The 12,096-nt window shown below is 44.7% G+C and overlaps 1 protein-coding gene across 1 annotated transcript in view; it reads right to left on the bottom strand.

The window, feature by feature from the left end:
* The window catches only part of LOC138467292 (ADP-ribose glycohydrolase MACROD2-like), a 1,886,603-nt gene that overhangs the window by 1,141,201 nt on the left and 733,306 nt on the right, over positions 1 to 12,096 (bottom strand). Inside the window, exon 5 of the mRNA XM_069607287.1 lies at positions 6,259 to 6,426. Coding sequence (XP_069463388.1) covers positions 6,259 to 6,426 — 168 coding nt within the window. The remainder of the gene's footprint in view (positions 1 to 6,258; positions 6,427 to 12,096) is intronic.

Below are 12,096 nucleotides of genomic sequence, written 5' to 3'. Positions count from 1 at the left end.
GTATATTAACTTCAGCCACCAACCATAGTGCCCTAACTTCACTAATCACACTGAATTTCGTATTGTGCTCTGCAAGGTCCTCTACCTTGGTCCCCTGTGACCCCCTGAGCCCAACCAATCCCACAATGGCCACCGACGCCCGTTCTAAATTAACCAAAGCAGGTAGCGCCACCCAAGGCCTTTTCTTAAGCAATACCTGCACAACAGATATAAGGAATGCCCAACTCCATGCTAGACTTGCCAAAATATTCGAACCTCCCGTTAGATCCCTGCCTACCCCTAATCTGAAGACTAGCCTTCCAACTATGCCACGCCAAATCCCTACTACTACCAACCTGCCCAATAAATGCCTATCCATACACGCCACTACCAAACACCACATTGCCCATAAACCTAAGAGGAAAGAACCTGTATCTCTCCATCTCCAAACATCAACTTTAGATCTCCCCAGCCCTCTTCTCAAAGGGGCGCTAATAAATGCCAGATACCTGGCGGCACACGCCACAGAGATTGTTGATCTGATTCTGACTGATAACCTAGACTTTGTTGCCACTACCTTAACTAGTTTGCACGCTGCAGCAGGCCCTAACTCATGCTAGCAGTACCAGACGGCTACACGATTCTAAGACAGGATAGACAGGAGTCAAGAGGCGGAGGCATCGTCATCATCTCCAAATCCAGCCTTTCTATGAGACTGACCCCACCCCAAGACATCCAAACTTGTGAAGTCCTCTCAGTCAAACTACCACTGACCAATTCCCAGTCCCTCACCATACATTTGGTCTATAGACCCCCTGGTCCCATCAGGGCATTTGAGGAAGATATTTACACCATATTATCAAACAACCTCAAAAACACCTCGCAAGTACTACTACTAGGTGATATTAACTTGGGTTTTAACAACCCTTTAGACAAACATGCCTCTACGACTGCTAACATCTTGTTAGAACTTGGCTTGACCCAAAGAATTAACACGCCTACTCATAACAAAGGGAGAATATTAGATTGGGTAGCGGATCACAATTGTCACGCTAACATCTCTTCTATTTCCCCCTAGTTTGGACGCACCACTCCCTTCTATCATTCACTCTTTCTACCAGTAGATCCCTGCCCACACCTGCCCCTATTGCCCCACCTACTCTAACTAGGAATAAAAAGCATATTACAGTGGAAAGACTCATCCCTGCCATTCTCCCCGCCTCAATTCACTCCAAGACAGTACAGACCCTCAAATACTGGTCGAAGATTATAATAAAATTATGACAACCTCTCTAGATTCTATCGCCCCCCTTAAACTGAGACCAAACAAGCCCAAAACTAATTTGAATAAAGGGTACACACCGCACCTAAAAAACGTACAACAAAAAAAGAGAATCTGTGAGGCTTCCTGGAGACTTCTCCCATCCGAAGCTAATAGGTCAAAACTCACTAACATTTAATCCCTCTATAAAAAAATAAATCTGCCTAGCTAAACATGTATCCTATGATAACTGTATCTCCCAATCCAATTCCAATATGAAGGAATTATTCACAATACTCAAAGAACTTGAGACCCCCATCCAGGTGCCAGACACCTGTACCAAAGACAAAAATTGGTGCTCAGACATCCAACATGCACTTGCTAACAAAGTAATCGCCCTCCAAGGCACAATAGCCCATAAAAAGCCTCTTTAAAGGCCCCATCGCCTCCTAACACCCCCCCCATACCTCTAACAACTAACCGCCCGTTTCAACTTCTCTAAAACCTCCATTATCGAGGTAGAAAAAATAATTATGACACTTAAACCTTCCCATTGCCAAGGAGACTCCTGCCCTACCCAGCTCATCGAGGACGCAGCTAGGGATCTAGCACCCTTCATATCGAAGCTCATCAAAGCTTCATTTATGACCGGCACCATTCCCACTAACCTCAAAGAATCGTGGGTGCTCCCATTGTTGAATAAAAACCCACCTTAGACCCACAGATACCAACTAATTACAGGCCAATCACGACTGCTCCTTTTCTCTTAAAAATATTAGACAAAGTGGCCTACACACAAATTCAGAAATACTTGCAATTACATCACCTCCTAGGAGCACGCCATTCAGGTTTCCGTCCTCAACATGGAACTGAAACCACCCTTATTGACCTGAAGGCCCAGTTGATGAGTTAAGGGATAGAGGGAAATCATGCCTACTCCTTCACCTCGACCTTTCAGCTGCATTCGACCTTGTGGATCACAAGATCTTATGCAGCCATCTTGACTCAGCAGCACATTTTGCTAAGGAGGCCATCATTTGGATTGAGTCATTCCTAAGCAACAGAACAATGAGGGTCTTCTCTCCGTCAGCAGCTGCAGACCCTATCACCTGCAAACTGTCTCAGGGGTCCTGTGTTTCACACACTCTGCACAATATATTCACTATGCCCCTTTTTGATGATCTGGACCATTTTGGTATCACCTACACTAACTATGCAGATGATAGATTTTCCTCCCACTTTCAGGGGATTACGGCAAGGATTTTGCCTTGGTGAACAGAGTGTATCTCATCATCCAGGCATGAATGGCGACCCACAGTCTATGCCTGAATGATGATAGAACGGAACTTATCATCCTGGGCACCTCCACCAACCTTACAAAATTAGGCACTGAAGAATCCTCCTTCATAATTGACGGCAACCTCATTAAAGTGGCCAAGGAGGTTAAAACCTTAAGATTCTACCTCGACTCCACCCTGTCCTTTACCAAACAAGTTAACACATTGGCCTCCAACACTGCGTAAACTTGTAAACTTATTAGAACTGGCAAACCCCTTCTCTCCAACAATAGCTGCATCATCCTGGCTAGAGCCCTCCTTCTGTCCAGGCTAGATTACTGTAATGCACTTTACATAGATTCCAACAAATCTATCATTAGGAGAATCAAAACTCTCCAAAATAATGCCCGTATAGCGGCCCTTGGAGTAGCCAGAAGAGAGCACATTCCTGAGGTTAGGCGACCAAATAACTGGCTTCCGACCAACGACAAAATCCAGCATCCACAAAGCACTGAACAATGCAGCTCCCAGCTACCTCTCTGAGAGATTCCGCAGGCGGACATCCTCCAGGCCATCCAGACTAGTTAACTCAAACTGCCTTTCTATTCCCAGAATTAAATTATCCAAGGTTAGAGGCAGCAGCTTTCCCGTCAAAGCGGCCCAGCTTTGGAACTCCCTGCCTCCCTCACTCCGAGAAGACCAATCTTACCTGAACTTTAGATCTAACACTATCACCTAGCTCAAACTTTCAGACCAGCATTGACTCTGGCCACAATCACCACTTAGACCTAGTTTCTCTGCTGCTGTTACCATGATGTAATATAGCACTGCCTGCTTACGCGCCTCTATTGGAAGAATTGTATAGATTTGTATTCATCCCCTATGCCTCCTTGTCATTACCCATCAATGTATTGTACCCCTGTAACTCTGTAACCTAGGATGTGTATTGTATCTCTGTAAATCTGTAACCTAAGTTGTGCATCTTCTGCTGCACCCTGATACCCTTGGGTCTGGTGCGCAATACAAATAAACAAACAAACAAACAAACAAACAAGCAAACCTCCCTATCTCTGTGGGAAGGGATTTCCCCATTTAAAGCAGTCACAATGCCTCAGGATTCGTCACAGGAGGAAGAAAGGGAAGAGGCAGCATCATTGACAGAAAGGGAAGCAAAGGCTGATGCCAAAGGAAGGGAAGGAATACAGGCAAAAATAAAAGAAGAAGCATCAAATGTACAGAGGTCACAACGATAAAAAGTCTGAATAGGCAGGGAGGAAAAGACAGAGGATGTGGGGGGGAATAATAGAAACGGAAAGAAGGAAATGTTCAGAGGAATATAGTGGGAGAGCAGAGACTGAGATGGTGGAGAGCAGAGATGAGAAATGTATGTCAAGATAAGAGCCAGAGATGTGCGAGGCAGGGGAAAGTGTATTGGAGAGATGATAGGAATCAAGATATAAGAAATAAGTGGAGCAGAAGAATGAAAGAAGGAAAGATGAAGATGAAATCACCAAGAAAGATTAAAGGTGCATCAGACTGAAGAAGAGCAGATAAAAGGACGTCAATATTATCACAGAATGAACCAACAGCACCAAGGGAACAGTAGATCAAGAGAACATCAAAGAGATGGTGTCTAGAAAAGTAGGAGTATTGATATTCAATTAATAAAATATCAATCATGGAAGATTAGAGAGAGAGGAAGAGGGAGCAAATGAAGAGTGGTCGAGAATGCCAACCCCCACCTCACTCGACCAGAGGGGCAAAGGATATGTAAGAAGGAAGTGGAGAAGGATGATAAAGGAGCAGGCATGACAATGTTCCCTGAAGAAATCCAAGTTTCCGTAAAGCCTAAAATATTTAACTTTAGACAAAAAAGGTGTCAAGAGAAGAGTGGGCCTTATTAAAAAGGGAGCGCACATTCCATAGAGCAAGATTGATAGGAGGAGAATGGTCTAGAGAAGGAGGATAAGTGAGATTAGAGAGATTCCGAGTGGACTGATACAACAGTAAAGAGAATAGAACAACAGAATAGAGAAAGACATAGAAAACAGAGCAAAACAGTAAACAAGCGATACAAAGTAGATAACAATACAGCCATCCCAAAAGGATACTATGGGGGTAGAGAAAGGGTAAAAGGGAGCTGTAAGACGAATAGTCGCAGCAGGAGCAGCACCAGACATGGGGAAAAGACAGCATAGTAATAGTGAATAAAAAAACTGGAGACATAACAATTGAAAAAAAGTGTAGCACTGGGCATCTCCCATCTGCGGACAGCTGCACACAGCGATTGACTTTGCCCGGACTTAGCCCGTAATGCCCCAGACATGATATAAGTTCTATTCTATTCTATAGATTTTTTTGTATAGCGCCAACTCACCCTCAGGCCTCAGAGTGCTCATATGACAATACAGACAGGAAACATAAGCCACCAGAAGCGGTACGGTGCATGATATAATCTTTATGGGACAGAAGCTGGCGGGCAGGCCAGGGGCATGGCAATCACAGGGGGCAAGAGGAGATGGAAAGTCTGCGAGGGAAGAAAACAATGCAGGACGGAAGAAGGCAGGAGCTGGAGCCGCAGGCAACCGAGTCGGTGGGTGGATTACTCGCAGAGGAGTAGCAGGTCTTGAGACACAGGAAGGGCCTGAAGGTAGGACATTGCTCTGTGCAAGGACGGCCACGCAGGCAGACAGAAGCACAGACAGAGCTCCAGGCGCATTTAGGACTTCAATCAGAGGATAGCTGAACAGATCTCACAGCGCTCAAAAGCCCAGAGAGCAGAGCAGCACTTGTCCACAGCTACAGCTGCAGGCAGCGATTGACTTTGCTTGGACTTCTCCCGTGACATAGGAGAGTGAACCCCTGAATGGAACAAGAATCCATTCACCAGAGCGTTTCAGTGCATCCACCAGACCAGTAGTCCCATTGCACTGACAAAATTATGCAATCAAGCGTGCCTGCCCGTGACCCCACAATTACAAATTGACCTGTCCATTTGCATTTCCATCATACCATTTCCATCATACCATTACAACCGCTCCCACGTATTCACAGATCTGCAAGATAAGTAATCAACAGCTTCTGCAATTCTTGTAGTAAATCCAAGCTCAGAGGTGGGGGAGCCTATGCACATGGTATTCCCAGCACGTCACACTTCTGTTCCCCCACGACCATAGTGTTGCTACCCTTGAGGTAGCGCTCAACATTGATCACCTTTAATGGGAGGGACTTCTTTAGCAAGATGAGTGACAAGCTAGAGCCCATAGAATCCGCTGCATGCTATTTTGACACAAATTTCAATCAGCACAAAAAGTCATATTCATCTACAAGCAGGAGAGTCTTCTGCAAAAGTACAATATCATATGTATACCTATTGGAAAGTCCCCCATTTGATCTTATAGCATAACCAGTCCACATTCCAAGTCAGGCTGGAAAAAACCCCTATACATAGTCATAAAGCCCTCAAACAGAATTCCTCTTTACATGGCAGCAAATGACTGATACATATCCTAGGTTGCTCATTGAAATGGGATTCGCCGCACAGTCTCAACTGTAAATGCCTAAAGTCCAGGGTTGGATGTCCTTTCAGGCCAAATGAATACACATAGTTCCCAGTGGAAATACTTCATAAGACCAGATCTAACCCGCTTAACAGGAGGAAACATCCAGTCAAAATAATTGCCTTCTTGTTCCACAAGCTTGAGAAGACTAGGGGCACTGATTAAAGGGCGTACTACAAACCTTTTCCTTGACTCTGACCTTCCATTTCCTCTGTGTCCGTCTTTTCCTCTGGTCCATAGTTCACCTCTGTGAGTTCCTTCTCTGTGCCATCCTTCACCTCTCTATCTTCCTTTCCGGCTTCACGTTCCTTCTCCTCAGTGGGTTCCTTCTCATCTGTACCACTGTCACCTAACCAAACAAAAGAAGAATAAACACAACTGACATTTTGTTTTCCGGCACAAATGAATAGAACTAAGCCATTAATTAAAAAAATAAAAACGAGTACATTTTGGGAAATTTTAAAAAAAAGAAGTAGAATTGAAATGAACATCTATTTGATTACAGATATTAACTTGCTACAGGATAGCTGAAGGTATGTTGGGGCCTGGGTCCAACATACCTTCAGCTATCCCTCTGCAAATACCTCCCACCTCGAGCACTCCGCTCCTCTACCTCTAGCTCCCTCAGGGTCAGTCATTTCTCAAAGAAACGAGCTGGGGGTAGATTTCTGTCTTCGGCTGGGGCTTCCCTCTGGAACAGCCTCCCTGCCACTCTAAAACTTGAGGAGAACCATCTCTGGTTCCGGAAGCACCTCAAAACCTTCCTCTTTGCTTCTGCCTTCTCCTCTCCTCTCCCCTGTTGATTCTACTCTCCCTCGGCACCATGCACCTGGCCACCCTCTGTCCTCTGGGCCCAGGTACCTGCTCATCTTGCCACCTTCACGCACTGCCTCCTGGCCACCCCCTGCACTGGGGTCTCTATCTGTACCCATACAGCCCTCCCCTTTTCTTCCTGCACTTTTAGACCTACATGGCCTGCTGCCATAAACCCAGCACTTGCCACTTGCTGGCTGCACTCCCATTGTTTGTTGCCTTTTCATTGATTATTTTATTATTATTTTTGTTTTTTCCTTCTCGCTCCGCACTCTCCTTTTGTTCCCCCTGCCATGCACTTCTCCCCCTCCCCCTTCTACCCTGCGCTTGCACGTTCTCAATGTCACTGGGCCTTGTAAGATCGTTGTTTTTGTTCTCCCCTGTTCCCCTTCCCTTGGCTTGTTGCGCTCTGAAACACTTGTGTATGAGCGCGATAGAAATTAAATATCAATATCAATACAGGAACATATTTAGGATTGATCAGTTTACTATAACTTAATTCAATTCAAGAGACTTTCCATTTACCGTTGAAAACAGTTCATAGTATTACAACCAAATTAGAGGAGTGAATTACCTAACAATTGTGGAGCTGGAATGTGGGCACTCGAATTCAAGTATATAAACACCTACGTTTCAGGGACTTTACTGACTTTTAACATGGCTTAAGGTCATGTAAAAAAGTGATGTTATCGTCCCGAAATACATTAATGCAAAATATTTTAATGTTTCTATTTATAAAGATTTGGTACACTTACTGTATACTATCAAAATAAATGGTACCTAAGACCATTTCCCTGAAGCAAACCAATGCCAAGAAAACTGTGAACTGCTCTGCTCCTTTTAAGTGTGAGGCAGATGGCTCAGTGAAGGGAGAATAAAAGACCAATGGAGACTGTTTCAAATTTAAGGGAGAGAGGCACCATGCATCACATTAGTTATGATTTCCATCTTTTACTAGATAGCACGAACAAAGGGTGCACCTGCAGGATATTCACCTGTGCACCTAAGAGATAACATCCCACAAATTTGGCTGTTGAGCACGTTCCACCCAAAGAACAGGTTTTTACCAATGTAATGTAAAAGCAGGACATGCCGAAAGCACCAGCTTAAAATTGTACTTGCTCATAAAGCAATCATAATTCATTCAGTGTATTTAATGTAGTGTTTTATTTCTCCAACAACTGTCAGATTATTGTACTAAATGTATAAAATTACAGTTAACTTAAATAATATTCTACAGTATAATAATATGTCAAAACACAGTGATTCTTTTTTCGTGATTAGAATAACCTTGTTGTTTGAGTCAGCCTGAAATAGTGTTGACTTCCAGTTGACCTGGGATTCAACTCGGATCAAAATCCCTCTGACCTTTGGAAGTCTTCCAAAGAAAAGTGTTAGAAAAATACTCTAACATTCCAGGTAAATAAGATTTGCAGTCTATGTATTAATATCTAGAGTGAACAGACGGTTGGATTTACAAGCCAGCGCCAAACAATTTAATTGTACTTAACCATCATCATAAAACGTCATGTGTGTGTGGTCCAATGCAAGCTGAACGGAAGAGCCCCGTCAACTGACTCACATTAAAAATTACGCAAGGCCTCACAAAAGGCTTTTCAACTCATGTGCTGACCACGATACTCCTAGTGAATACCAGTGCAAGTCTACGCTACGCATATATAGTTCCCTTGGTTTTAAAACAGCATACATTTACCACTGACCCTATGTGCAAAAGCAAATATCACTATTGTCTATGATTTTTAACTAAGTAACAAAATGAGAAAAATTCATAAATGTATTAGGCAACATGCCAAATAGTTGTGTTGCATATCTAAGCATGCATTTGAAAGCATGGATTGCAATAACTTTGGTTTAATTGAGTTTGCATGTTGCTACCCTGAATTATGTTCGAAAAATGATCTAGCATTTACAATATTTAATAGTGGTTTTGGCACCTACCAAGTATAGAAATTATAAATATCCAATGTAGATTTGGGTGTGTGCATTCAATAGGAGTGTTTAACTAGGAGGTCTGCCGATGGAAGACTTGGCCAGTCACATAGTGTTTAAAGGTAAAGGGTTTGACAAATGTGCCAGTGCTCTATATTATTCACCTGTGAAGTAGCTAAGGTGATGGCCTGCTGCGTTTACACTTCCACGGAGCCCCCCTAAACAAAGATCAGATTTGGTAATAATTATCCAATTTGGTTTGAAGTATGGTAACTTGCGCACTGCCAGAAAGAGATATCACTGTGAGGATTATAAAACAGATACTCTAGTAGCAGATACTCTTATATTGATTTCACAAAAATATTGAATCATATTTTGAACAGCCAACATGTTATGGGTCGTCGTTCACCCCCCTCTGTGCGCAAAACCCAGCCACCTGCACCTCTAGCACTTCGACTTCCTAGTGCAACTACCAGAATGAAGGGGAGATTTGTGGCACTCCCCAAAAGAATTCGGCATTATGCTGCCCCATTTCGTGCACAATGGCAGCTGCCGTGGAAGTTAGCGAATCGAAAACTACATTCCCCAGCAAACCTGGCTCCGTACGGTAGTTTGCCGGTAGAGCCTCGCATTGGCTTGCCCCGCCTCTCTCACTGATGTAGTCCATGGAGACAGCCAGGGCGCCGCTTCTGTTTACAGCTACTCCCGGCATTTAGAAGCTCCTTCAATTGCTGAAAACCTCCTTGTTCTTACGGATTCGACTCGGACTGTTTACTGGACCCTCTATTTTGGAATACCCTTATTGAACTGCCTTCCCGTGTACCGAACCTGTTTTTGCTTCACGGACCCCGCTAGAAAAAGTTTGTCTTTGTTATTGTCCGCTAGTGTACCAGACCTTGCCTGCCTTCGACTTCCTATCTCAGGAATAGCCATCCCGACTGGCTGTTCTGCATTGCGCCAAACCTTACCTGCCTTCCACAATCCTTCCCTGGAACTACCATCCCGACTGGTTGCTGTCATCATTCTTCGTTCATCAGTGGTAAGACTTTTTGATTCACAAACGGAACATTTGGAAAGCCCCTGGTTAATCCGTGCACTCAAGGACGCTCTGCAGCTGTGCACCATACCGAATCCAGTGCGACTCTCGTGCCGCCCGGGTATTAGCATCCTACTACTAACATTTCCTTTTTCTTATTTTATCCCTGTCGTTGTGTTCTCAGCTACTCAAATCCTCCTTTCATTCTCCACTGGTAAGATCCTGTCCACCTCTTGAATTGTGTCTTAGTTTAAGCCAGTTAGATACTAAGTCTTGTTATATTCCTAGGTGATTCCCGAATTCTGCTGCTCTTCTATCCTACGGGGGGAAAAAGCCCAGGTATTACATCAGTTAGTAAGGCTTACAGGGGTCAACTGTTACCTTCGTGTTACTCACTTGTTATTCTTCCTTTACAGCCTGGTTCGTGGCGGTGCGCTTTCTCCCCGCCCTTCTGGGTGATCAGTCCCCTTGTCTAGTTAAATACAGCAAGTGGTCATATCATTTTGAAGGTCTTATTCCCTCACAGAGAGGAGGCTTGGGTAGAGGCCCTACCCAAAGCTCTTCAAGCAACTTCCTGGGTTTTGGATACTCCCGGGTTCCACGCACTCATCTCACCGGTGAGTAACAAAAACTGAAGCCATGGATGAAGCCGATCCTTTGGCTGCTTTGTTTCGTTTGGTGTCTGAGTTACGATCTGACATGACATTAGCTCATGACGCCATGCATCAAAGGATCAACAGCTTACGGAGTATTCAAAACCCCCCGACACTCGGGGTAGACATGGCGGGTGCGGCCGCTTCAGGTTCCGGTCTACCTTCAGCTTCCGCCTCTAGGTTCTCTGCGACCCCGGTTTTGATGGCCACTCAATTCCCGCTGGCCCCTCCGGAACGCTTTACGGGAGATCCAAAACAATATCGGACCTTCATGAATCAATGCAAATTGCATTTTTTGTGTCGGCCCACCGCCTTTCCACACTCCACCACCAAGGCAGCCTTTATTCTTTCCCATCTCGGGGGTACAGCGGCTGCGTTGGCCAACCCTTTACTTGAGTCCAACAGCTACGTCCTCTATGACTGTGACGAACTTATATTGGCCATGAATAAGGTTTTTGATAACCGTTACAAATCTCAAGCATCGGACCTGGAGTTGTTGAGTCTACGACAAGGCTCTTCTTCTCTTTTTTCTTATCTTACCAGATTCAATCAGCTAGCAGCTGAAACAGACTGGCCTGAAGAGAAGAAATCAGCCGTATTCTACCAGGGGTTGTCCGAAGAATTAAAAGACATCCTAGCCACAGTACCGGTCGTTCCGACCTCCTTCGGTGAATTATTAGATTTGGTGTTGCAAATAGATGCCCGAAGGTCTGAAAGAAGAGGAGAACGTAAAACATCAATCCTTACCCCCGTTCCAGCAGATGTAGTTACTCCTTCTCTTTCGATTCCAGAACCCATGCAGATAGGGGCGGTGAGGGGTCCTTTGACTCAAGCCCAACGTGAATATCGACGTTCACATAATTTGTGCATGTATTGTGGTTCTTCAGAACATCAGTTGAAAGACTGTCCCAAAAGACCGGTCAAAAAGGCGGGAAACGCCAAATCCCGGCGATAGATAGAGTCCCTACGCCGGGAGTGTCTTCATTGGACTCACAGGGTTTTTTGTCTGCTCCTGTCAGTCTTCCTGTGTTATTTACCACGGCCGAAGACGCTACGTTCCCCTCCGTGGCTATTATAGACTCCGGAGCTACGGGGAACTATATGGACTTTGACTACGCTGCAAAAAACAAACTGCCCATTCTACCAAAGGCTCAACCCGAGAGGGTCCATACTGTGGACGGTACAACTTTGGTATCCGGTTTGGTTACACAGAACACTTCCCTTGTCAGCATGAAGACCGAAGACGGACATGTGGAATCGCTTTCATTCGATCTAATCAAAGCTCCTCAATACCAGGTCATATTGGGTATTCCATGGTTGCAACACCACAACCCTGCTATTGATTGGGTAAAGAAAAGCGTTCGATTCCCTTCTTTGGAGTGTAATGAAAACTGCTTTCAGGATACGTATGTATGCCCGGAGTCTTCCTGTCAAGCTCTGGTGGCTTCCTTGTCTGTCATAGGTGCCATCGTTCGTGACGCTAATAAGGACATCCCTTCTGAATACGAATCCTTTTGGGATGTGTTCGATAAGGGCAGGGCAGATCAATTACCGCCTCATAGGACCT

This window comes from Ambystoma mexicanum, chromosome 4q, assembly GCF_040938575.1.
Source record: "Ambystoma mexicanum isolate Mex_15411 chromosome 4q, UKY_AmexF1_1, whole genome shotgun sequence".
Lineage (NCBI taxonomy): Eukaryota > Metazoa > Chordata > Amphibia > Caudata > Ambystomatidae > Ambystoma > Ambystoma mexicanum.
Note: the sequence above shows the minus strand (reverse complement) of the source record. Positions and strands in the feature narration are given on the sequence as shown.